The sequence below is a fragment of the Penicillium cinerascens genome (assembly GCF_028974065.1).
Source record: "Penicillium cinerascens strain IBT 15544 chromosome Unknown scaffold_4_segment0_segment1, whole genome shotgun sequence".
In the NCBI taxonomy this organism is placed as follows: domain Eukaryota; kingdom Fungi; phylum Ascomycota; class Eurotiomycetes; order Eurotiales; family Aspergillaceae; genus Penicillium; species Penicillium cinerascens.
The window spans coordinates 3366174-3388200 of record NW_026695298.1 but is presented as its reverse complement, the minus strand read 5'-3'; the positions used below and the strand labels follow the sequence as shown (position 1 = coordinate 3388200).

General features: G+C 50.5%; 12 protein-coding genes across 12 annotated transcripts; 6 read left to right on the top strand and 6 right to left on the bottom strand.

Moving 5' to 3' along the window:
* Positions 1 to 102: 102 nt before the first annotated feature.
* On the top strand, positions 103 to 1352 carry N7498_010398 (RNA recognition motif domain-containing protein; the record flags this gene model as incomplete). The annotated part of the gene is made up of 4 exons (XM_058457454.1): positions 103 to 139; positions 191 to 305; positions 363 to 718; positions 778 to 1352. The coding sequence occupies 4 exons, from the start codon at positions 103 to 105 to the stop codon at positions 1350 to 1352; spliced, it is 1083 nt and encodes a 360-aa protein (XP_058304353.1).
* Positions 1353 to 2602: 1250 nt separating this feature from the next.
* On the bottom strand, positions 2603 to 3165 carry N7498_010397 (DPY30/SDC1 family protein; the record flags this gene model as incomplete). Its single annotated transcript, XM_058457453.1, has 3 exons — positions 2603 to 2684; positions 2748 to 2983; positions 3151 to 3165. The coding sequence occupies 3 exons, from the start codon at positions 3163 to 3165 to the stop codon at positions 2603 to 2605; spliced, it is 333 nt and encodes a 110-aa protein (XP_058304352.1).
* Positions 3166 to 3405: 240 nt separating this feature from the next.
* Positions 3406 to 5822, top strand: N7498_010396 (fanconi-associated nuclease 1; the record flags this gene model as incomplete). Its single annotated transcript, XM_058457452.1, has 2 exons — positions 3406 to 3857; positions 3926 to 5822. The coding sequence occupies 2 exons, from the start codon at positions 3406 to 3408 to the stop codon at positions 5820 to 5822; spliced, it is 2349 nt and encodes a 782-aa protein (XP_058304351.1).
* Positions 5823 to 5964: 142 nt separating this feature from the next.
* N7498_010395 (40S ribosomal protein uS15) lies at positions 5965 to 6967 on the bottom strand. Its single transcript, XM_058457451.1, has 4 exons — positions 6702 to 6967; positions 6593 to 6625; positions 6331 to 6377; positions 5965 to 6271 (listed from the first exon to the last, which is right to left on the bottom strand). Exons 1-4 carry the CDS (start codon positions 6901 to 6903, stop codon positions 6098 to 6100), a joined length of 456 nt encoding a protein of 151 aa, XP_058304350.1. The 5' UTR covers positions 6904 to 6967; the 3' UTR covers positions 5965 to 6097.
* A 606-nt stretch (positions 6968 to 7573) lies between these two features.
* On the bottom strand, positions 7574 to 9003 carry N7498_010394 (8-oxoguanine glycosylase OGG1; the record flags this gene model as incomplete). The annotated part of the gene is made up of 3 exons (XM_058457450.1): positions 7574 to 7998; positions 8047 to 8861; positions 8912 to 9003. 3 exons carry the CDS (start codon positions 9001 to 9003, stop codon positions 7574 to 7576), a joined length of 1332 nt encoding a protein of 443 aa, XP_058304349.1.
* Positions 9004 to 9185: 182 nt separating this feature from the next.
* On the top strand, positions 9186 to 11066 carry N7498_010393 (splicing factor u2af large subunit; the record flags this gene model as incomplete). Its single annotated transcript, XM_058457449.1, has 6 exons — positions 9186 to 9213; positions 9260 to 9285; positions 9333 to 9351; positions 9440 to 9690; positions 9773 to 10513; positions 10566 to 11066. 6 exons carry the CDS (start codon positions 9186 to 9188, stop codon positions 11064 to 11066), a joined length of 1566 nt encoding a protein of 521 aa, XP_058304348.1.
* Positions 11067 to 11737: 671 nt separating this feature from the next.
* Positions 11738 to 13114, bottom strand: N7498_010392 (MFS monocarboxylate transporter; the record flags this gene model as incomplete). The annotated part of the gene is made up of 3 exons (XM_058457448.1): positions 11738 to 12811; positions 12864 to 12961; positions 13015 to 13114. 3 exons carry the CDS (start codon positions 13112 to 13114, stop codon positions 11738 to 11740), a joined length of 1272 nt encoding a protein of 423 aa, XP_058304347.1.
* A 1361-nt stretch (positions 13115 to 14475) lies between these two features.
* N7498_010391 (phosphatidylinositol N-acetylglucosaminyltransferase subunit A/GPI3) lies at positions 14476 to 16179 on the top strand (the record flags this gene model as incomplete). Its single annotated transcript, XM_058457447.1, has 5 exons — positions 14476 to 14492; positions 14554 to 14585; positions 14633 to 14667; positions 14745 to 15133; positions 15189 to 16179. 5 exons carry the CDS (start codon positions 14476 to 14478, stop codon positions 16177 to 16179), a joined length of 1464 nt encoding a protein of 487 aa, XP_058304346.1.
* A 1016-nt stretch (positions 16180 to 17195) lies between these two features.
* On the top strand, positions 17196 to 18005 carry N7498_010390 (uncharacterized protein; the record flags this gene model as incomplete). The annotated part of the gene is made up of 1 exon (XM_058457446.1): positions 17196 to 18005. The coding sequence occupies one exon, from the start codon at positions 17196 to 17198 to the stop codon at positions 18003 to 18005; it is 810 nt and encodes a 269-aa protein (XP_058304345.1).
* A 745-nt stretch (positions 18006 to 18750) lies between these two features.
* N7498_010389 (uncharacterized protein) lies at positions 18751 to 19791 on the bottom strand (the record flags this gene model as incomplete). Its single annotated transcript, XM_058457445.1, has 3 exons — positions 18751 to 19263; positions 19318 to 19399; positions 19454 to 19791. 3 exons carry the CDS (start codon positions 19789 to 19791, stop codon positions 18751 to 18753), a joined length of 933 nt encoding a protein of 310 aa, XP_058304344.1.
* A 450-nt stretch (positions 19792 to 20241) lies between these two features.
* N7498_010388 (putative alanine--tRNA ligase) lies at positions 20242 to 21048 on the top strand (the record flags this gene model as incomplete). The annotated part of the gene is made up of 1 exon (XM_058457444.1): positions 20242 to 21048. One exon carries the CDS (start codon positions 20242 to 20244, stop codon positions 21046 to 21048), a length of 807 nt encoding a protein of 268 aa, XP_058304343.1.
* Positions 21049 to 21112: 64 nt separating this feature from the next.
* Positions 21113 to 21898, bottom strand: N7498_010387 (transcription factor domain-containing protein; the record flags this gene model as incomplete). The annotated part of the gene is made up of 1 exon (XM_058457443.1): positions 21113 to 21898. One exon carries the CDS (start codon positions 21896 to 21898, stop codon positions 21113 to 21115), a length of 786 nt encoding a protein of 261 aa, XP_058304342.1.
* Between the last annotated feature and the right edge of the window lie 129 nt (positions 21899 to 22027).

Below are 22027 nucleotides of genomic sequence, written 5' to 3'. Positions count from 1 at the left end.
CGGGAGTGTTGTTCCATTCCGGAGCTTAGCGCCCGCTCTTATCACTGATTTCTCTTCCTCCTCTCCTTCCTTCCCCATCCAACGTTTTTACCTCTGATCATCATGGCTGATTACGACAACGATAACGGCCGCTACGCCGGTAAGCGCTTTCATCGACTCAGCTCGTTCTCCATCTAACCAGCTCCTGTAGACGAGCCCCGGTACGACCGCGACCGCAGCGCCTCGCCTCGCGATGAGCCCCGAGGTGGTGGCGACCGCGCTCGCAGCCGCTCCCCCAACGGCCGCCCCGATGACCGTGATGACCGGTATGTCCCACCATCGATTGTTTCCCTTGAACGCGACTCCATCTAACCTGGTTGCAGCCCTGGCCCCCTGCGCAAGGCTCACCTGCAAGAGGAAGAGGATGAGGAAGGTGCCCTTAATAGCGGCTCTAACCTGTTTGTCACCGGTATCCATCCGCGCCTGACTGAATCCGACATTTCCCGTCTGTTCGAGAAGTACGGTGATGTCGAGAACTGCTCGATCATGCTCGACCCTCACACCAAGGAGTCCCGTGGCTTCGGCTTCGTCAACATGGTCACTGCCGAGCAGGCCGACGCGGCCAAGGAGGGCTTGCAGGGCGAGGTCATTGAGGGCCGCACCCTGAGCATCGAGAAGGCGCGTCGCAGCCGTCCCCGTACCCCGACACCCGGCAAATACTTCGGACCCCCCAAGCGCGGTAAGTTATCTGTTCTCTAGGTCTCTTTTCATTCCGTTGCTGATTTTCTTTGTTTGCAGATGGCCCTGGTGGTGGTAGTGGTGGTGGTGGTGGTGGACGTGGCCCGCCCCGCCGTGGAGACCGCTACGACGACCGTCGTGGCGCCGGTGGAGGAGGCAACTGGCGTCGCCGCGATGATGACTACTCCCGCTATGGCCGGTACGACTCCTACAACGACCGCCGTGACTACGGTCGCGACTATGGCCGTGGCGACTACCGCAGCCGTGATTATGGTGGCGGTGGCAGCGGTGGTGGCCGTGATTATCGCCGTGACTCCCGTGACGAATACGGCGGCGGCGGCAGCTACCGTGGTGGTGGCAGCAGCGGTGGCCCTGACCGCTATGCCGACCGTTACAGCCGTGATGACCGTCGCGGCGATGACCGTCGTGGCGGAGGTGACGAGTCTCGTGGCTACTACGACCGTGATGCCAACCCTCCTAGCTACGAAGCGGCCCCTCCTCGTGAGCCTCGTGAGCCCTACACTGGTGGTGGTGGTGGTGGTGGTAGTGGTAGTGCTGCTGCCGGCGGTGGTAGCGCTAGCGGTGGCCGTTCCTACGAGGGCCGGGGTGGTGAAGACCGGTACGCTAGCAGGTAATGTATCCCTCACAAAACACAGAAGCATTCTCTGAATGTCTTCATGGCTGAATGTTCGTTACCATTGCCCAAGTTCCCTGCTCTTTCCCCCAAAATCCACTCTTCCCTTTCCCCCTTCACTTTCTGAAATCGTTTTAATGCGGGATTTGAGCGACGGGCCACGGGCGTCGTTTCCTTTTGTATGTTTTTTTTTTTTTGTTTCGCGTCGCTCAATACGATAATTCGGAGCGCCATCGGCCGACTGCGACCGACTCGGCAACTATCGGTCATTCGTGTCGTCATCTCTCGATCGCTAGATGATGTGTCTCTATTTTATCTGTTCGCGACGCAACTCGGGAATCTCTAGCGGCAAGGAAGAAAACAATTATCGATGTAATTCGGTTTGTCTCTTGGGTCAGCACTCTCTCGGTCAAACTGTTCGCCTTATGCACACCACTACAACTCTTCAGCTCCAACTCCAACTCTCCAGTAACGGCTCGGTTGTATTCGACCAACTAAATTGTCGGCCTATTCCATCACCCCTCACCTTTTCCGCCCTGGTCTCCAAGGGCGTCGTCTTCGCGCTTGTAGTATCGCCGAAATAATGCTACAGGCAATTTAATGTCCGATCTAATCTCTGGAGCGCTGACGAGCCTTGGAAGGTGAGATACTTTGGGAGCTAACTTGTGCAGATATATTTCTCTTTGCTGAATTTGGCAAGCAGCCAGCGCAGGGCCTACTTACGTTCTCTAGGACACTGCGATCCTCGAGGCCTCTTGTCAGTATCTTCAAAGCATCTCTAGCTACCTAGCTACCTATTCGGTGTCCCGATGGGTATGTGGTCGTGTTTGAAATATTTGCCGAGAACTGGCTTATTTTATTAGATTTTGGAAAAGGTGAGAGAGACATGCTCACCCGAGCTTGTGACTCCACCGACCTCCCGTAGAACACAAGTAGCTGCCAAATAGATTCTTTACCTGGTTACCCTGCGTAACCTTGGAACCTTTGGACTTCACGAACGATCGTGTACTAAGTTCCATGCCAAATGTACTGCAGGGCCTGGGGCCGTATATGATAACTTTCGAGTATGAATTGGGGTATCACACGACTCCGGTTGCCTGAGAATCTAAGAAGAAAAAAACCGAAAGCCGATCACCATCTCCGAGAGGCCATGCTCAAACCATTTGTCCCTCTCGCCGTAGATTGAGTCTTTGTAGCACCTGCAAACGCCTAAATAGCAAAAACAAAACCCGCCTCGCTGGAGGTTCACTCCTAATTTCCGTTCGCGTCACCTTCCACCTCGTTGCTTTTCTGGATCAGAAACTCTCCGAGCACGCGGAGGGGATTTGCAGGCCTAGAATCAAGGAGGTCAGTCCGGTTCTGGGCCTAAAGGTAATCTGGACACTGGCGCACTCACTGGTCCTTTGCCACAGATTTCATGCCCTCGAGCAAGTATGGAATGATCTTTTCGTTCATGTACACGCGTGCTGGAGCACCACCGGGGCGCACCTGAGTCGCGGAGGCAGCAGCAAGATCTGCAATTGGGGCAGAGCCCATGCCGTTGGTCTCGGCCATTTCCGAATTGGGTTTCGGAGGTGCGTCTGCGAAAGCTGGGATCGAGGGAGCGGGGACACCGGAGGGTGCAGTTGGAGGCTGCGCAAAGGAGGTCAGGACCAAGATGAATTTCTCAAGTAAAGTGAAGGTGGTCCAGTAATCTGGGGTGATGTAAAGAGGTTGGGTTCCTCCGGATCAAGGTTGCGCAGAGCGGAGCTGTGGAGCTTCTGCAAGCTCCCGCTTGAACGAAGGGGCCAGGATCCTACCTGTGCGTCGGCCATGGAGGGCAACTCGTCTAGCAAAGGGCAAACGACTGTCAGTCTTTCAAAACCTACCCCCTCGTCTGCTGTTTCGCGCTTGCACCTGTCACGTCGACTGCAAACACGTCAAACACCTAATCGGGATATAAATCACACGTGACTTCGTGTTTTCCGCGAGTCGCTGGACACGCGCCTTCGACGGCTGAGTTGCTCGGTCTTTCTACTGATTCTGCGCAGTTTTGTCCATGGCATCCATGCGGCATGTCATTGCTGCATTTTTGGGAGACGCAGCGCTCCGTGAAGCGCAGAAAGACCTCTGACCAGTATTCCGACGTCGAAGAGGCCGCCCACGCGAAGCCGCCGCCGAGTCCAAGCGCCTCCACGGGAATTACGGAACCCATTCCTGCTGATGAACCTGATGCCTATATCCCGAGCAGTCAGACGGATTTGGAGACCTCCCTTCCTGCGATAAAGTCCGAGGAAGACGCTATTGAAGGATACGAGGCGCTGAAGACCGAAGATGATGAGACGGAACCGAAGTTACACGTGAGGTTGCGGGATGGCGTCTGGCAGAAAGGGAAAAGCTCCATCTATGTGGATGCATTCAATCTGGCGCTGGAGACTGTGCTGGAGGACGAATCGCATCTCTTCCATGAGGCTGAAATAGAGGTATTTAAGCAGTGGAAAGAGTTGTCTTATGAGTCGCAATACCTGTATGATTTTTGCTCCCAGCCATGGCTACGTCTTTCAAGATTGGCAATTAACGTATTGTTGATACCAGATATGTGCGATTGTTCCTCCGCAAAACCTCCGCTTGGCACCGTATCAATCGGCTAGGCTACTATTCGGACATTTCATATCTGTCTTTAGTGGCTGCTGATCTACAAAAGGATCGAAGTTTGCCCCATGGTCAAAGCCAGGACGATGAGAAGAGCGAATTTGGCTCTACCTTCCGGTTCGCTGGTGGAACACAAGAGATTACTACGTTGGAAGAAGCCTCTTCTCTCCTGTTACTGGATGAACTCAAGGGATTCGCCAAGGATGTTAAAGCACAGGGAAAGACCAAGAAAGACCTAGTGGCAGCTTTGTGTGAAACGAGTCAGAGCCAGACCGGTCTGGGATTTAAGAACCAGACACACACGAACCAACCCGGTAACAGGGATGATCATTTTGTACAAAAGATTCTGGATTACACAGGCGAATGCATTCGTCTCTCGCCAGCCCCGCGCGCCCTCTTCGAACGAGTCCATCTCGTCTTTTATAGATCGACAGAGTGGACGGAGAAGTCACTAACAACCATAATTCTCGCTAAAATCTCGAGGAGGAATTTCCCAGAATACGTCGTCTGTCGATCAAACTCGATCTTCCCATCCAGGGCCGCACTGCTGGAATTCGAATCTGCAATACGAACTCAATTTGAAATCGACAATATCTTGGAATTCAACGGCCCTCCAAGCACGGAGGCATTACAAAAGATCATAGACCTCGCAGACAAGTTCTATCCCCGATGGCAATCCATGGTCAAAGAAGAGCAGCAAAAAGAAGACTCGATCTATGAAAGCGGCGAAGGCGCATACCTGCGTCGATTCTCGCCAGCCTGGGTGTATACGAGAATCATCCATAAAAGCCTCCACCCACTCGGCCGATTTAAAGAGCATAAACGAGAACACGAGGTGATCTCTGACCTTTTGGCGCAGCGACTTTTCCATGCTGCTCGTCGTGGCGCTTGGTATCAGCGGAAAGCACTGCTCGAAGAACACTACATGTGGGCGCTCATGCCCTCCGAAGGCCGCAATGAAGACAAGCAGCGCAAGTTCTGGAAACGAATTGCGTTGCGCACGTGTGAGGAGGGACTGGAAGACCCTATGTGCCATCTGATTTATCACTATGATCTCCAGAAACGGATTATGAAGCTGGAGAGGGCACTCAAGGTTGTCAAGAGGGAGCAGCATGATTTCGGACATGTCATGCTAAGCAAGCCCATTGAAAGAACAATCGAAGGCATCCGCATAGACCGTGATATCGATGTCTCGAAAAGGGGAAAGGCGACGATCTGGATTGACGAACGAGAGGGCGGCGAGTGTAGAGTGGAAAGCATGTGTCTGAGCTGGTACCGCGACCACGGGTGGAAAGGATATCATTCTGAGGGAGGCATCGTCCGCACACTGTTCGGCTATCTGTTCTACGATATCTTGTTCACTTACGTCCCGAACGTCTTCCAGACTCCATTCCAGACATGTCCGCTCGACCTTCACACGGATGTCTTCTACCCGTCTCGTGCGTCGGAGATCAATCACCGACTGGTGGAGATTACCAATGGCGATGCCGAGCGCATCATCCGCGAGATTCATGATCGGGAATCTGCTGCTCAGCCATGTGCCATTGGGATCGACTGGTCGTTTGAACTGGATGACCTGGTTGAGATTGTGCAATGCTTCCGTGGCGAGGCATTGGCGACTATATGCAAAGTCATGGCTCAGGAGTATCAGCAGCGAGGCGGAGGGATTCCGGATCTCTTTCTGTGGAAGCCTGAAGAGCGGATTGTTAGATTTTCGGAGGTCAAGTCGGAGAATGATCGTCTGAGTGATACCCAGCGGCTCTGGATTCACATTCTCATGTCGGCTGGTGTCCAGGTCGAGTTGTGCAATGCGGTAGCGAGGGAGGTCAGGACGGAGTGAAGTGTTCATCACGTTGCATTTGTACATGGATCACGACGCAAACGAACAATACAGCATCATCGACTAGAAGAAATAATTATGAATGAAGAGGTCTACATTACGAGCTTTTGCTCAAGGCAAATCAAGATAGAACGATAGACATGAAAGGGTATAACTCGTAATAGTTCTTTTTTTTACCGGACGTATCTAGCATATCTTAATGAGAACCGCAGACATGGTCTGACGGGACCCTTCAGAACCCCATTTCCAATATCCACAGACAACCACGCCTTCGCTTATGCGACAAGGGTGGAGGCGGTGGCGCTCTCGTAGCGCCAGGTGGGGGGCAGGACACCGACGGTCTTGTAGTAGCGGGACAGACGGTGGATACGGGACTCGATCAGAATCAGGCGGAACTTGGAGTCCTTGTCCTTGCGGTTGCGCTCGAGGTGCTTGCGGACAGCGACGGCCTAGTTGAAACTGTTAGTTGGGTCGGTCCTAGGTAGGGGAGACGAATTTATGCACATACCTTCTTGATCAGGAAGTAAAGGTCCTCGGGGAGCTCGGGGGCGAGGCCTGTATTCCAAAAATCTCTCTGTCAGTCTAATTCTTGACCAAGCAGAGGCTTAGCTGCTGGTGCATTTCTGCGACCAGAGTGTGTGTGTGTGTGGATGTCGAGTTGTTGCGGAGAGAAATCTCGACCCAAAGAAAATTTGGTGTGAAATGTTCCCAGGCAATGCTCGTTTTTCATCCGATTGATGCGATAGGGGGGAGGGTTGTGGGAGTCGTACCGCTGGACTTCAAGATACGGAGGATCTTGTTACCTATTCACGCACACAATGATTAGCATTTCTCCTTCATTCGCAAAATCCAGCACTTTCTGCTGCAGAGATTCCATACCAGTGACAATCTTGACCTGGGCAACACCGTGGGAGTCACGGAGGACAACACCGATCTGGGAAGGGGTGGCACCCTTCTTGGCCAGCTTGCAGATGTGGTCGACAACCTGGTCGGGGGTGGTCTTCATCCACGCGGGAGCGGTGCGGGAGTAGGGGATGGCAGAGGACGAAATGCCCTTGCCCTTGGAGTGAAGGCGACCCATTTTTGCTGAAGTGTCCGGCGAGGAAGGCTGGTCGGAGGTTGTCGAGGTGGATGGGAAATTTCAACGGTGGAGAGTTGGAGGTTTGGGCGGGAAGAGAATTGTGTGCGTCACGTGGTCTCGGTGGTTCGCTTATTTTTCGCAGGCTTTTTCCTTACCGCGACCTCGTCTCTTTCTCCCCGTAAACATTGACTTGCTTTCACCACGACTTTTGTCCAACTGATGTGTTCTGGACGGTCGCTTGGCTAAGAAAAGACTTTCAGCATTATACTCGCGCCAATATGTACGCCATAAGATCCTCACTACCACCAGGTCAGTTCTACTCTGCTTATACACTGCCCACGACTCCCCATTTTATGATGAAACAACACTTTTTACTATTATTTTCTGGTACCTCTTATGTCAGAAGCGTGTCTTCGGATGCGTCTTCGATGATCTAACTGGACTTCTGATCTTCGCCCATGACTTACACACGATTGTCATTTACATTGCGAGACTTGTCATACTGACTTTGCACTAGGCTCTACAGAAATTTTCTGCGAAGACGATAGATATTTAGATAGCGTTCAATGAACATTTCCTGTCATCACATTTATACCGCTGTAGTGGTCATGCTATATGCATCTGCTGTAGTTCACATTGATCGTACATATTCGGGTCCAGGGGAGAACTCTCACTGGCGCAGTCTTTTGGACATGCGCCTGGTCTCCGTAGTTGAGGATGCATGGATGATGTCTTCCGTCGACCCCTTTCGCTTCTTCCCTCGAGATGCTTTCTGAGCAGCTTTAGCCTCTGGCTCTTCTTCGAGTTTGACATCGACTTCTTCCTTTGGTGCAGTCAAAACAACAGCTGTCGTGACTTCCGTTTCAATCTTCACTTCTGAGTCTTCTTCTTTCACTGCCACATCTACCTTCTTCGTAGCCGCGAGTCGATCAGCAAATGACCGTAGATCGGCAGTAAAAAGCACGCTGTGAGCCCATCCTGCTTCTTGACCCCAAAGTTTGCGGAAATGATTGCCAATGGCGTCGTACGTTGCCTTGGTTAAAGATTTATGGGAGCCCTTGCCAAAGCGGTAGTCTCGCTGGGCAATTTGCCAGACTGCGAACTTGTTAGACTAGCACGACTAGCTCGGTGTTCAAAACTCACCATGTGTGTCGACTGGAACTGACTCCCCCCAACCCAAGCCAAACAGGGAGACGCAGTCTGCCACCTTAGGCCCGACGCCTTGCAATTCGAGAAGCTTTTCATGGGCTTCTCGGTACCCCTCCCGGCCCTCTGGTTTCATTTCGCTTCCTGCCTTGGCCTCTACGCCAAACGCAGGCGACTCGGGGTTGCAGAGACCATTCAGCCATCCATTTTCTCGCTCCTGGGATACCATTATAGCGGTCTGGTAAATATATCTCGCCCTGTATCCAAAACCCAGACTGCGAAGATTACTCTCCACGTCCTTGCCTGCTAATGCCTCAGGCGTGGGGAAATCATGGTATGCGCGCCCGTCGACTTTGCCGACAAACGGGCCGTAGTTGATGCACAGCTTTTCCACCATTTGTGAGATCCGAGAAATATTGTTGTTGCTGCTGCAAATAAATGACACCAGAGCCTCCCAAGGGTCCTGGCGCAAGATGCGGATACCACTGAATTGAGCTGCCTTTTTCTTGAAATTGGGATCTGACGATGACCATTGCGCGTAGAGATCTGTGAGATTTGACGAAAGGTTGAGATAGTGTTTTAAAATATGCACAAGATGGTCGTCTTGCGAGTCGAGTAGATGTGTCTTGCTATCTCCGACTTCTGTGTTTGATTGCGCGCGGGAAGGGATCTCAGAGGAAGGTGGCGTTGGCAAAGGGGGAGGTTGCGATTGGTATGCACGGTAGTATAGACTGCTTGAATCCTGTTTCAGGGAGAGAAGGTGACCGTAGAGGACGCATCGCCACTCCTGGCTCTCGGGGATGTTGTGCCATCTAAAAAAGGGTCAGTGTCGTTGCTCGTGGTGAGATGGATGGGGACGGACCTGAAGGATTGACCACAACGCAGTGTTGTGTTTATGCATAGCTCACTAAGACTGACCGGCAGCTTTCGCCATTCTGAGAAAACACCAGCCATTTTTTGAGCAAATTGAATGATTGCGACAGAAGTGAAGAAGATCGAAATGATAGTTGATAAGCATTCTGCCGTGTCGCTCGAAGGAAGAAGGCGGTCGGAATATCACCGCCCCAGTAGGAGCTTCCAGTTTTCCCCTTCACAGGAGCGACAGGACAAGAGCTTCACCACGCCTCCAGCTCAGCATGAACGGAGACACCTATTCCTCCAGAGGTAAGTAACTATGATCGCTATACTCGATTGAGTCTAACTTTGCCAGATTCTGGACGTTCGCGCGATTACTACGTAAGTGCCAGCTTTGCAGTTATCTGACTGCGACTAACCTTTCCTAGCGCGACGAGCGTCGTGATCGTGACAGGGGCGATCGGGGAGAGAGACCGGAGAGACCAGAGAGACCAGAGAGACCAGAGAGACCAGAGAGACCAGGGAGACCAGACAGACCTGAAAGGCCGGAGCGGGGAGAGCGGAGACGATCTCGGTCGCCTCACTACGGGGCCCGGGGCGCGCGCCGTGAGCAGGAGGCCAACTCCTACTCTTCGAGCCGCGACTACCGTGCTCGAGAGCGTGAAGACCGTTATTCCGGTCGACGGGACGATCGGGAATGGGATCGCGGTGATCGCGGTGACCGTGGAGACCGTGGAGACCGCGGCGATCGCCGGCGCCGTGACTTTGATGACAGACCTCGACGCGGTGACTTGTTCGACGAGCGACCCCGACGTGGCGGCCGCGAGGATCGGCCTGACCGTGGAGACCGTGGAGATCGTGGAGACAGAAGAGAGCGGAGGAAGAGTGCTACACCCCCCAGCGCAAGGAGCCCACACCAGACCTGACGGACGTTCCTTCGATCTTGGAGCGCAAGCGCCGTCTGACACAATGGGATATCAAGCCCCCGGGCTACGAGAATGTCACTGCGGAGCAGGCCAAACTCTCTGGCATGTTCCCTCTGCCTGGAGCTCCTCGCCAGCAGCCGATGGACCCCAGCCGTCTGCAAGCCTTCATGAACCAGCCCGGCGGATCGGCTGAAAGCACAGCGCTCAAGCCATCCAACTCCCGTCAATCCAAGCGTCTCTTCGTATACAACATCCCTGCCACCGCTACCGAGGACAGCATCATGTCTTTCTTCAACCTGCAGCTAAACGGCCTGAATGTCATTCACAGCGTTGACCCGTGCATCTCTGCCCAGATTGCCGACGATCGGTCATTTGCGCTTTTGGAATTCAAGTCTCCTAACGACGCAACTGTTGCCCTTGCTTTTGATGGTATCACTATGGCAGAGAGCGGGGACAAGGGCCTCGAAGTCCGACGGCCCAAGGACTACATTGTGCCGGGAAGCGCAGAACAAGAGTACCAGGAAGGTGTGCTCTTGAATGAGGTGCCGGATTCGCCGAACAAGATCTGCGTCTCCAACATTCCGTCCTATATTCCAGAGGAGCCCGTCACGATGTTGCTCAAATCTTTTGGCGAACTCAAATCGTTCGTCCTAGTCAAGGATGCTTCTACAGAGGAGTCGCGAGTAAGTACCTGCATTTATGATATATATGCCATTCATCACTAACGCACTATAGGGAATCGCCTTCTGCGAGTATGTTGACCCTGCAGCCACTCCCATTGCCGTGGAGGGTCTCAACGGTATGGAATTGGGTGACCGCCACCTCAAAGTCTCCCGCGCCAGTATCGGTACCACCCAGGCATCCGGTTTGGACATGGGCGTCAACGCCATGTCGATGTTTGCCAAGACTACTTCCCAGGACATGGAGACTGGCCGTGTGTTGCAGCTCTTGAATATGGTCACCGTGGACGAACTCCTCGACAACGAAGATTACGAGGAAATTAAGGAGGACATCTTTGAGGAATGCTCCAAGTTCGGAAAGATCTTGGGTTTGAAGATTCCCCGCCCCAGCAGCGGAGGCCGCCAGCAAGCCGGCGTTGGCAAGATCTACATCAAGTTCGACACCGAACAATCCGCTACCAATGCTCTCAAGGCGCTGGCCGGCCGCAAGTTCTCTGACCGCACCGTCGTGGTGTCGTACTTTGGCGAGGAGAACTTTGATGTAGATGCTTGGTAAAGTGGACGGCTGTTGACTTGATTAGTACTTTCCCATTCCTTTTTCTTTGCCTCTGGTAAAAGGAGTCCAAATGTATCATAGCAGCAAAGCCCACATGCACTCGGTTATGATGGCTTGATTCTGAATTTTCTTCCAAAATGTAATGCCCTGGTTTACTTCCCTTTCATCAATTCGATCCGATCCTGTACAGCCTGGAGACTTCCACGGTTCCAAAATTGTAGTCTGTCTACGGCGTTATTACCATGACAGGGTACTTGCATGGGATACCCCGTCGTTAAGTAGATCCAGCCAGAGCTTGGGCCAGCACCCCAGTTCTATAAAGCTCCATCTCAATGGCTTTCCAAGTTTCTTCTTTCCATATCAACCATCGACTACCCGTGGAACCACAGCCAGATCTATAGTATATTCTACGGTAGTGGAAATTCACGATGTTTCTCATAGGGCTTTGCCACGGCTCTAAAGAGAAATAGACAAAATGCCCGATGCCAAGAGTGTAAGTCGATTCAGGTCAGGGTTATCTTTTTGAATGAAGTAGATTCTACAAATTGTCCCTTATTGGCGATTAACGCGGTGAGATCGCACTAGGAGGTCGACTATCCGAACCTCCAAGGGCAGTGTCTTCACGCCTAGGCGAGGCACACAAATAGAGAAATAATTCATTGAATGTATATCTATGGGACGCATTGAATGCTATCCTCATGCTTATTACATCTAAAAAGACGCATAACTAGACATAGCCCGCCCAGAACCGCCGTTATGCCTGTACACACGATCAAAAGACCGAACCCACTACCGTATGCACCCCAAGCCCGTCCTTTCCAGCTATCTGCCTCAAGCAATGCCTCACTAAAAGGACCACTCACAACATTGCCAATCCCTCGTCCAAATGCAATAAATGAGAAAATAATCGTCGGATCGGACGTCGGATCAACCCGCTGGACTTCGTTTATCATTCCCGACCAGGTCGCTGAGTAACTGCCTGCAAACAAACCATATGCAACAGAAAATACCAACAAGACAGGGATTGTTATAGAAAATCCCCACAGAAGGAATATCGAAACTGCCGCTCCGACAGTAGCGATCGCAATGCAGTTTTGTACATGGTATCGATCGCATAAAAATCCCATGAAGACGCTGCCGAAGATAGATGCCAGATTGAAGGCCGTAACTGTGAATGAGGAGAGGAATTCAGAGGCCCCGATAGTCCGGGCGAAAGTTGGGAGGTAAAGCGCCGGCAAGAAAAAGCCGAGCGCCTCGAAAGTGTTTCCAACCTGGTAGAAAATGAAGACTTTGTCGAGTAAGAACCGGAAGGTCAGGCGGCGAGAAGCTCTGATGGGAATCCGAGGCTTATGGGAATATAAGAAAGGACCGGCCAGCACGAAAACCAACACCGACAATATTCTCAAGGTGGTCTGAAAACCGAATCGGCTGAGGAGTTTCTCTAGAAGCGGTGGAAAGACGATGCCAGAGAGCCCGGAGCCAGCCCAGACCATACCGAACGCAAGCCCTCTTCGTTTCACGAACCATTCCGGCATGAATAGAATGGATGGGCTATACGCTATACAACCACCAAAGCCAAAAGCGACGCCCTGCGATAGAACGAGATGGGTCACATTCGTTGCGAAAGAGCCCATGGCAAGTGACAGGCTCATGATGACAAGCCCTATCGTCGAAAACCAGCGAGTCATTCTCGGAAGCAGGATCATCGCGACGATTGTCAACGGACAGCTCAGATAGGCAACGCCCTGTTCAATTTATTAGTAGTAGATCGTTTATGATGGTTGTTCATGCTCTTACTGTGGCACACGTTCCGATCAGTGCTACCATCCTTGAGTCTTTGAAGGCTTCCTGAGTTCGATAATAGCTTTGAAAGACGCCGAAAGAAAACGCGAGCCCTGTAAAGTAATAAGTCAGAGCTCTCATCAAAATACATCAGGTAGTAGCTTACCCCACACTAAAGCCTCTATCATAGCACATGCTGCCAAGAACAGCCATGCCTGGATACCGCCATCTTGCGGAGGCAACTTCTCTTCTGCAGGGATGGTCATTTTCTCCCTAGGCGCGCATGAACATGGCTCACAGCTGCTGGTTGGCGATGAGCAGGCGCATATTAGATCTGGTGTCTGCATCACATCGGAAATATCGAGGCTCTCTGCAAATCATATCCTTTGGTGTGTCGAGTCTCGAGTGACAAGGTTGAAAGCTGGACGGTAAATTTCCGTGGAGAAACAAAGTTAAGCTGCGCCGCATTTAAGGAAGGGGCTTCAGCTTGGAGTCAATCAAGTGACGAAAGGAATTCATAAGCGAGTCGAGATCATAGGGGTGGCATGCGACGCCTCGCGGAAGTGGTTGAACTTGCAACGACGGAGCTTTTCCAGCCCCTTGGGACGAATGTTCCATTTTGATTATGCAATAATCCCTTCGATTTGATAATTTGTTCCGAAAGAATGCCATGAGCAAGATGATCCCAGGTACATAAGTGGCATGAGGCAGGGCAGCGATACTTGCTCCTCGGCTTAGAAAGCTTCAAAGGTTGCAGTTGACGTGCTCTGCATGGGGCGTGAACACATCTCAAGGGTATTCTCGGGGATTTTCAATTCGAAGATCAGGGAATCCCGGCTAAGCAGGGAAGTTGAAAGGGTGTGGAATGTAGGATGTTTTGATCAGGGACGCACTTTAATATCGATAAAGTAGCCCATGATATCATTGGCACAAGACTTGCTGTGGGGTTTGTCTCCTTGCTTGGGGCAATTCTTCGGGGGCTTTTTCCAGGCTCGACCGGGGTAGCTTGCTACATTTGACTTTGGCTCAGCTCATCTTCGACTGCTATACCGCTATACCGCTATACCTCGGCCTTCTTGATATACACGTGACTGCCCCTCCCCTTCAACCGTCAGAGCCATCCATAAGAGCATTGACAAGTCATCCGCCCTCGTACACCATTCAGATAGTTCCTCTTCGACACCAAGGCTCCCAGGGCTCCCGGGTTTAGTGGCATCTCCACTGCGTTCAGAAGACTGTCTCAACAAAAACGGGTCTCGCAGAGTCAACCCTCTTCTTCCCTTCTTGTCTCTAGCGGCGATATGCTCTCGATATCACACCAAAAACGTGAGATTCTCATGGAAATAACAGCGCAGAAGCTGGGGGAAGCTACGATGCGCGAGCCGTTCGATGGTGGCCACCTGGAGCTGCGCAGCTGACCGGACCAACTCGAGTTGTTGAACGTGAGCCAGCTCCGACTTGTTCTCACTGTTCCACATTCCTCAGCGAAGCTTTCGTGGGGAAAAAGCATATTCCACTTCAATACTTTTGTGCCAGCAGAAGAGCTGTGGGCCACCGCTCCGGTACTCACCGCCTTTTGTGGATCCTTTTGTGGATGCGGCGCGCGATACCAGTGACTACACCCGCCATGCCATATAACATTGCGTGAGTACTATGAATCCCTGGTACTAGAGAATGAGTCTGTGTGTTAACATGACGGACATAGTATGGTCAGTGACTTCTTTTTCCCTCAGTCGGGTATGCTCTCTCCTGAATTCTAGAGTCTTGATACTAACGGAGCACAGGGGGAATTGAGAGTCACATCTACCAACTGTCGTCCGTGAGTGATCAACAAACACTTTGACAATGGATTTTCTGCCATTTATATAGTTTCCAGCTCTGACCTTTTCTTTATAGAAACTGATTGATCGTGGCCACAAAGTCATCATTATCACCCATGCATACAAAGGTCGAACAGGTGTCCGATATCTTACGAATGGACTCAAGATCTACCACGTTCCTTTCTTTGTCATCTACCGCGAGACCACCTTTCCAACCGTCTTCTCCTTCTTCCCTATTTTCCGAAATATTGTAATTCGAGAACAAATCGAGATTGTTCATGGCCATCAAAGTCTTAGCAGCTTCTGCGGTGAAGCTATTCTTCATGCGCGTACAATGGGTCTGCGAACCGTCTTCACCGACCACTCTCTTTTTGGGTTTGCCGACGCTGCCTCGATCCTTACCAACAAACTTCTCAAATTTACGTTAAGTGACGTTGATCACGCTATCTGCGTCAGCCATACTTGGTACGTTATTCATAAATACCTATTCTAAAGATAGAGAGGAACTAACTTACAGTAGCAAGGAGAATACGGTCCTCCGAGCTTCATTAGATCCATTAATGGTATCAGTGATCCCCAATGCTGTCGTTGCAGAGAATTTTTGCCCCTTATATACGCCTCGTGCCCCGGATCACGTTCCTGCTTCTCTGGCCGATCCACGACTATCCCCTACACTAATCGGACCTAATGATACGATCACAATTGTGGTCATCTCCCGTCTTTTCTATAACAAAGGCACCGATCTATTAATCGCGGCTATTCCTCGAATCCTTGCCGTCAATCCTAATACCCGCTTTATCATTGCTGGCTCGGGTCCTAAAGCTATCGACCTTGAACAGATGTTAGAACGGAATGTCCTGCAAGACAAGGTTGAGATGCTAGGATCAGTACGTCACGAAGAAGTTCGAGATATCATGGTACGAGGCCATATTTACCTACATCCTAGCTTAACAGAAGCCTTTGGCACAGTCATTGTCGAAGCCGCTAGTTGTGGGTTATATGTGGTCTGTACCCGAGTTGGAGGTATCCCTGAGGTCCTTCCCCAACATATGACTACGTTTGCGAAACCAGAAGAGGATGACTTAGTCGTTGCTACAAGTAAAGCAATCGCGGCCCTACGCTCGAATAAAGTACGGACCGACCGTTTCCACGACCAGGTGAAAATGATGTATTCATGGCGGGATGTGGCCGAGCGGACAGAGCGGGTCTACCAAGGCATTACGGGCGATATACCCCCAGAGGAATTCTATGGCTATTATCCAGGCCAAGGCTGGGAAGCTAGTGGTGACAGAGTTCGTAGCTTTGCCCTCATTGACCGGCTCAAACGATACTATGGCTGTGGTGTTTGGGCGGGCAAGTTGTTCTGTCTGTGTGTTGTGATTGATTACCTTCTCTATGTTTTTCTCGAGATGTGGTTCCCCCGGGCTAATATCGACATTGCGAGAAGCTGGCCGAAGAAACAGGCACAGGAAAAGTCTCACCCATCTGCCATTTCCCAAGGACAACAGTAAAAGCATGAACTGAACTTTCTCTCTTCCACTGGTCTTATCCTATGTTCCTATAATCATGACTTTTACATACGGTCGATACATATATATTACTATATAATCTTAAGAAGACAGGTCTTCCAGTTTTGTCTCCAATATCCATGATTTGGACTTAATTAATTATGTTGTGCGAAAGAACGTTTAAAGCTGTAACAATACAATTTCATGTTATCATCTGATGGTGCTAGTCAACAGCCTTGGATTATCTTCAACTTGCTATCGTAGCTAGCTCCCGTATAGGGACAGGTTATTTAGTATTTTTGGCTCTAATTATTTATTACCTAAATAAAGAAACCATCGTCTGGTCCTAGGAACTCGTAAATGTCCTCTATCAAGTGACACAGATACAAGCTTCTGTCAGGATTTTAGGTGTATACATTTACATATGGATATGTCCAGAACTTCCAATTCAACATGGAAGGTTCCAGTTGAAGTTCCCATTCTGCCATCTCTCACTTTTCTCTCACTTTTCTCTCACTTTTTCCTCACTTTTTCCTCAGTTTCCTCAGTTTCCTCAGTTTCCTTACACCAGTATTTACTTTGCTTTCCATCCACGTCAGCCTATATAACCATCGTTATTAGGCCTACCCCTCATTTCATGACATCTATATTCTTGGATAAGTGGCACAGTTATCTTAGGAAATCAGCGTACTTATCTTGGATGAGCGGAATATTTTTGTCTATAAATATGGCTCAAAACCCAGACTGAATTGAACAAGAGCTTTCATTTCAATTTTCCTCTCAATACCCCCGACAGCTTCTGATATATATATACATTACGCCTGCTATCTCATCTCAGTTTCGAGTGGTTGAAGGCCAATTAAACCCCCACATGTCGCGGGACTTTCGGCCTTCATGATGGCATGTGTCGTCATCATTACTGGTGCTTCTCACGCGTATAACTCTCGACTTCTACGATTGAGATCACTTACCCCTGTTGTAAAATAACACAATTTATCTTTCTTGATTTTACAGCAGTCATGGAATCAGTCAGTATGAGCGACACTGTGGCTAGTGGAGTTGAGGATTTTCCTTCTAGTATCCGTCGATATCCATATAAAGGAAAGAACGACCTTTCGACCATTATGAGCTATGAGTCGTCCCTTGGTGACCAAAATGACATGTTTCTTATTACAAACATCAACAAACACAGATTCGAAACCGATTTCCTCGACACTGACAACAAGTTCAAAGAATACTTCCATTCCTCCCAACTGCTCGTCATCAAAATGGCTTCATATCCACACGAAATAGCAGGCCGGACTTTTGCTGGTCACGTTGTATCTGAGGTGGGCCTAATGGGCACTCAAAACACGCTACGAAACCCAGGGGGATGGTGCTTAGATCTGCTTTCGAGCAACAAGTGCCCCGATGAGTCCTTTCTTCCACGGCGTCTTCAAGGAAGAGGACACCCCACAGTCGTCATCGAAACCGCTCGGTCGGAGTCTGCATCAAAGCTCAAGAATGATGCTGCGCGCTGGCTGTTATCCTCCAACAACGAGGTACAAGCTGTGATCACTATCCACCTGGATCGCAATGAAGCTATCACCATCAAGAGATGGGGTAGGCAAAATGGTCAAGCTGTTGTGCAAGAGGAGACCTGCATCTTCAAGGAATATGGGTCAGCAAGATCCGCTCGGCCAACCCCTCAAGTGACGCGTGCACCTTTCACTATCCCTTACGCTGATCTTTACTTACGACAAGCACAACCTAGCACGAATGAGAGGGATATCCAGATATCCCAGGAACAACTGCTTGACGTGGCTGACGCTGCCTGGGCTGGCATTTGACCAAGATCTTTCCTGTCCCACCCTGCGCCGTATCTTTGAGGAAGGGAATACCCCATAGTTGTTATCAAAGCTTCTTAGTCAGAGTCTAAATCCAAGCCTAGGAATGATACTGCACACTATTGTTACTCTTTTACAACGAGATATAAGCCTGTCCGAGGCACTCGCATTTTGCGCTAATATCATGAAGATGTTCTATTCTCGCATATCGGGCAGCCACGGCTTTATATGGCAGCAGATATCCACCCATTTACGGCAGATGAGCGAGGAGGTAAGCTCTTGATGGAAACCCTTCCGTGCTGTAGTTCCGGGTGTACCGGTTGAAACAATTGAGGTCACTTCTTCCTCTGGCCCTCTGAGGTTTAACTGTACGCCAGGATTACTGGGAGGTTGAGGGAGGCGGGGGCGAATTTGTGTTCGGCTGAGGGGGCTAGGACCGAGAGGAAGGTTTCTGGTGAGAGAGTTCTGAATCCCTCGATGTATGCCAGGGCGGTTTCGCGTAGTTTTGAAGGCATGGCTGCAGGGATATATTGAATGAAATTGGAAGAAACCTTAAGAAGACCGACCGTTCCTGATATACTGCTATGGGTCGGAATTAAGCGCCCTATCTCCACTGCACGTCCCTTCCTTCGATGAGCGTCTACAATTTTCGACTATGAGGTTGAGAAGCAAATGAGTTGCGATTATTTTATTTATACAGGGAATTTAATTGAAGTGTCACATAGTTTGAAGTAAGAGACTCGAACATCTAGTTCAAGAAGTCCCCTCCCGAGGCAACTAACTCGTACTCATAATCAGGTTGAAACTCCAACCACATAGCTTCAGGCGTCGAGTGCTTGTAGGTATAACCTGCCTCCTTGTCCGGGACAATATGCTTCTCAATGCCCGAAGCAGCGGCAGCCTCTGCCAGAAGCTGCACGCGGCAGGTGTTTTCCAGCAGAGTGAACAAGTAAGCAGCTTCATCAACCGTTCTCCCCGTCGTCAAAAGTCCGTGATTCTTCAAAATGGCGCATCGCTTGTCATCCAGAGCAGCAGTAATCCTCTTGCCCTCGTCTGCCTCAAAAGCGATCCCTCCGAACATGTCGTAGACTGCGTGGTCTTTGTAGAATATACATGCATCTTGATTCAACATCTCCAGGGGCCGACCAAAGCAAGACCAGGCCTTGCCATGAACACTGTGGAAATGGCAAGCTGCGTTGACATCGGGGCGAGCATCGTGTAGAGCGGAGTGGATACTGAAGCCGGCGGTATTGATAGCAGCCTAGAGGTGAAGGGATTAGCGAGCCCATCTTGTATCGGATTCAGCAGAACGTACTCGATTGCCACCAATAATCTCCCCTTTCATGTTGACCTGAACCATGTCGCTCACTTTCATAAGACCAAAGTGACGAGCAAGGCTAAACACCCAAATTAGTATCTCTCTGTCCGGGGCTCGGAATGGAATCACTCACGGATTAATCCAGAAGGTGTCAGGGTCGACCGGATCCCGAATACTGATGTGACCTGCGGTTCCTTCGCCGTAGCCCTTTCGGGCCATTACCCTGAAGGCGCCGGCCATGCGTTCCAGAGCCCACTTTCGCTCGTCGTATGGGTTGGAGAAAGTTGGGATACCTTGCATGGGAGCACCTCGGCCTATGGTCGAGCCAGATCCGTCAATGCTGGAAAGTCCGTCCATGAATGTATCGTCGACTCGTAGGCGTCGTTTTTCTTGGGCGGAGTTGCTAACGTTCCCCGGTGAGCCTTGTACGAGCGTAGAGGCTGTTGTTGAGTTGAGAGTAACTGTCGACATTTTGGTTTTATTTTCAAATGTAGCAATTTTATGATAAGAATGATTGATCGAACTCAACGTTGGAATTTATGTAGAAATGGACAGATAGGACGCGGCTGGATTTAGATATAGGGACCCCCTCAGTGGGAACCGGCAGTCTTCATGCTCCACTCATCGATCGACTATGTAAGAGCCGGTAGGAAACCCCGACCACCATCAGAAGAACCAAACAGGACGAAGATGCGAAAGGGCCCAAACGTCAGATGGCAGGAAACTCCGAGATGTCTCCACTCTCCACACGAAAAGCCCCGCTCGTTTCGCCTCTGCATCTTTCATTCTCTTTCTAGCCAATTACCTCTATTGCTTAGTTTCCTTCTACTTCCTACCTGAAAGTATACAATCTTGAGGAATACTTTTGTCCTTTAATTACGCCGTTTTACTTGTGATTATTCTGAACCCTCCCCCCTCCAAATGGCATCTCCCGCCCGCACCTTTCTCGCTTTCCAGCATGATGCGCATCTTCACACCCTCGAAACAGTGGTGATAGCAGTCCACCCATTCACATCCCTCGAAGAATCAGACCGCCAGCTCTTTAAAGATGGCACAGAGAAACACCATGCAATCATCACAGAAAAGACAATCTTCCACCCCCAAGGCGGCGGCCAGCCCTCCGACACCGGCGTGATGAAAGGACCCGCATCAACTTTCACCGTCACGGCAGTGCGCATGAGCGTAACCCACGACGGCCAAGTATTGCACCTGGGCCAGTTCGACAATTCAACCTCGTTCAGCGCGGGCGAGACCGTTCATCAGGCAATTGACGTCGACAAACGTCTTCTTTACTCCCGCCTACACACCGCGGGACACGTCCTCGGTGCCGCAGTCCGGTACCTCTTGGAAAAAGAAATTGAGAATTTCGACGAGTTGAAAGCTTCGCATTTCCCGGACTCTGCGGCTTGTGAGTTCCAGGGTGCTATTGACGGGAAGTGGAAGGATCCGATTCAGAGACGGCTGGATGAGTACATTGCTGCCAAGATGCCCGTTCAGGTGGAGTGGTGGGATGAGGACGATTTCCGGGCGCGAGGATTGGAGCGGTTAATTCCCGATCCCAGTCTCGTGCCGCCTGGCGAGAAGTCTCGCGTGGTGAACATTGTTGGTGCGGAGGTTTATCCCTGTGGAGGGACGCACGTCGATACGACGGACTTGTGTGGATCGACTACGGTTAAGAAGATTTCGAGGAAGTCTGGGAATTCCCGGGTTAGTTATACAGTTAACTGAGAATGAAATAGACAAATAGATAGATGGTGTTCTATTATGCCTGGGTTCGATACGTGTCTCACGATCAAAGCGCCAGCACCTCAATCTTCCTCCTTCGAATGATCTCCAGCCAATTTGCGTCAGGTTCAGCGTCAAGAGCAGACCAAATCTCTTTCACAACGTCAAACTGTCTCTTCATAGTCCCGATCCCATATCTCTGTATTCGAGTCCACCATAAAACCCAGGTCTCTCTATCCAGCGCACTACATGAAGCAATGAATGCTGGCCAAGTGATCGGAGCCATCTGATTATCCGGAAGCCCCGACTTGATATCCTCAACGATATGCAGGTATGAAGCAGCATTTGCCACGTGCTCGGCTATATCAGACCTGCTGGCTCCTTGGATGTGTTGGAGATAATAGATGAGAGCACTGAGATGCCAGGCATGTGCGTGGTGGCTGAAAACCACCTGCATTGTTTCGTCGTTTGGAAAGATGGCTTTTGAGAGTTCATCGTTGAGTGACCAGGATAAGAGTTGATTTCCCAATGACTCACACGCCTCAAGAATACCTTCTGGTATTGCCCGCTGGGGAGTGAGCTTGTCGTAGAATGATATTTCCTTGCATAGTTCGAGTGTTTTGTTGATGGCGTATGCAATTTCTGCAGTAACACCGTATGTGAATTCGTAGCACCGGGTTTGACTTAATGGACGATGGGGTGCCTCATAGGAATGGTGATTGTGTGGAAATGTTGCAGGATGACAAGAAGTTGTCTTCGCGATTAACATCATAAAGGAGCTCATCTCAGTCAATCGTGAGGTCTGCAAGCTCATCATCTGCCAATGCTGACGACTTTTCCGTAGTTCCAGCATAGCTTGGATATGGACTTGAAAGTCAATTATTGATCCTTCCATGACCTATACCCTTGTCAGTATATGGAAATCGCAAAAACACCGCAATACGTACACCGATAGTGAGCAACGAGCACAAGGCCACCAAAA

Coding starts and splice junctions, on each gene's coding strand:
- N7498_010395 (XM_058457451.1), bottom strand. CDS start 6,903: ATGGGTCGCCTTCACTCCAAGGGCAAGGGCATTTCGTCCTCTGCCATC. Junction 6,626..6,701: donor CCAGGTCAAGATTGTCACTG/GTATGGAATCTC, acceptor GTGCGTGAATAG/GTAACAAGATCCTCCGTATC. Junction 6,272..6,330: donor TTTACTTCCTGATCAAGAAG/GTATGTGCATAA, acceptor AGTTTCAACTAG/GCCGTCGCTGTCCGCAAGCA.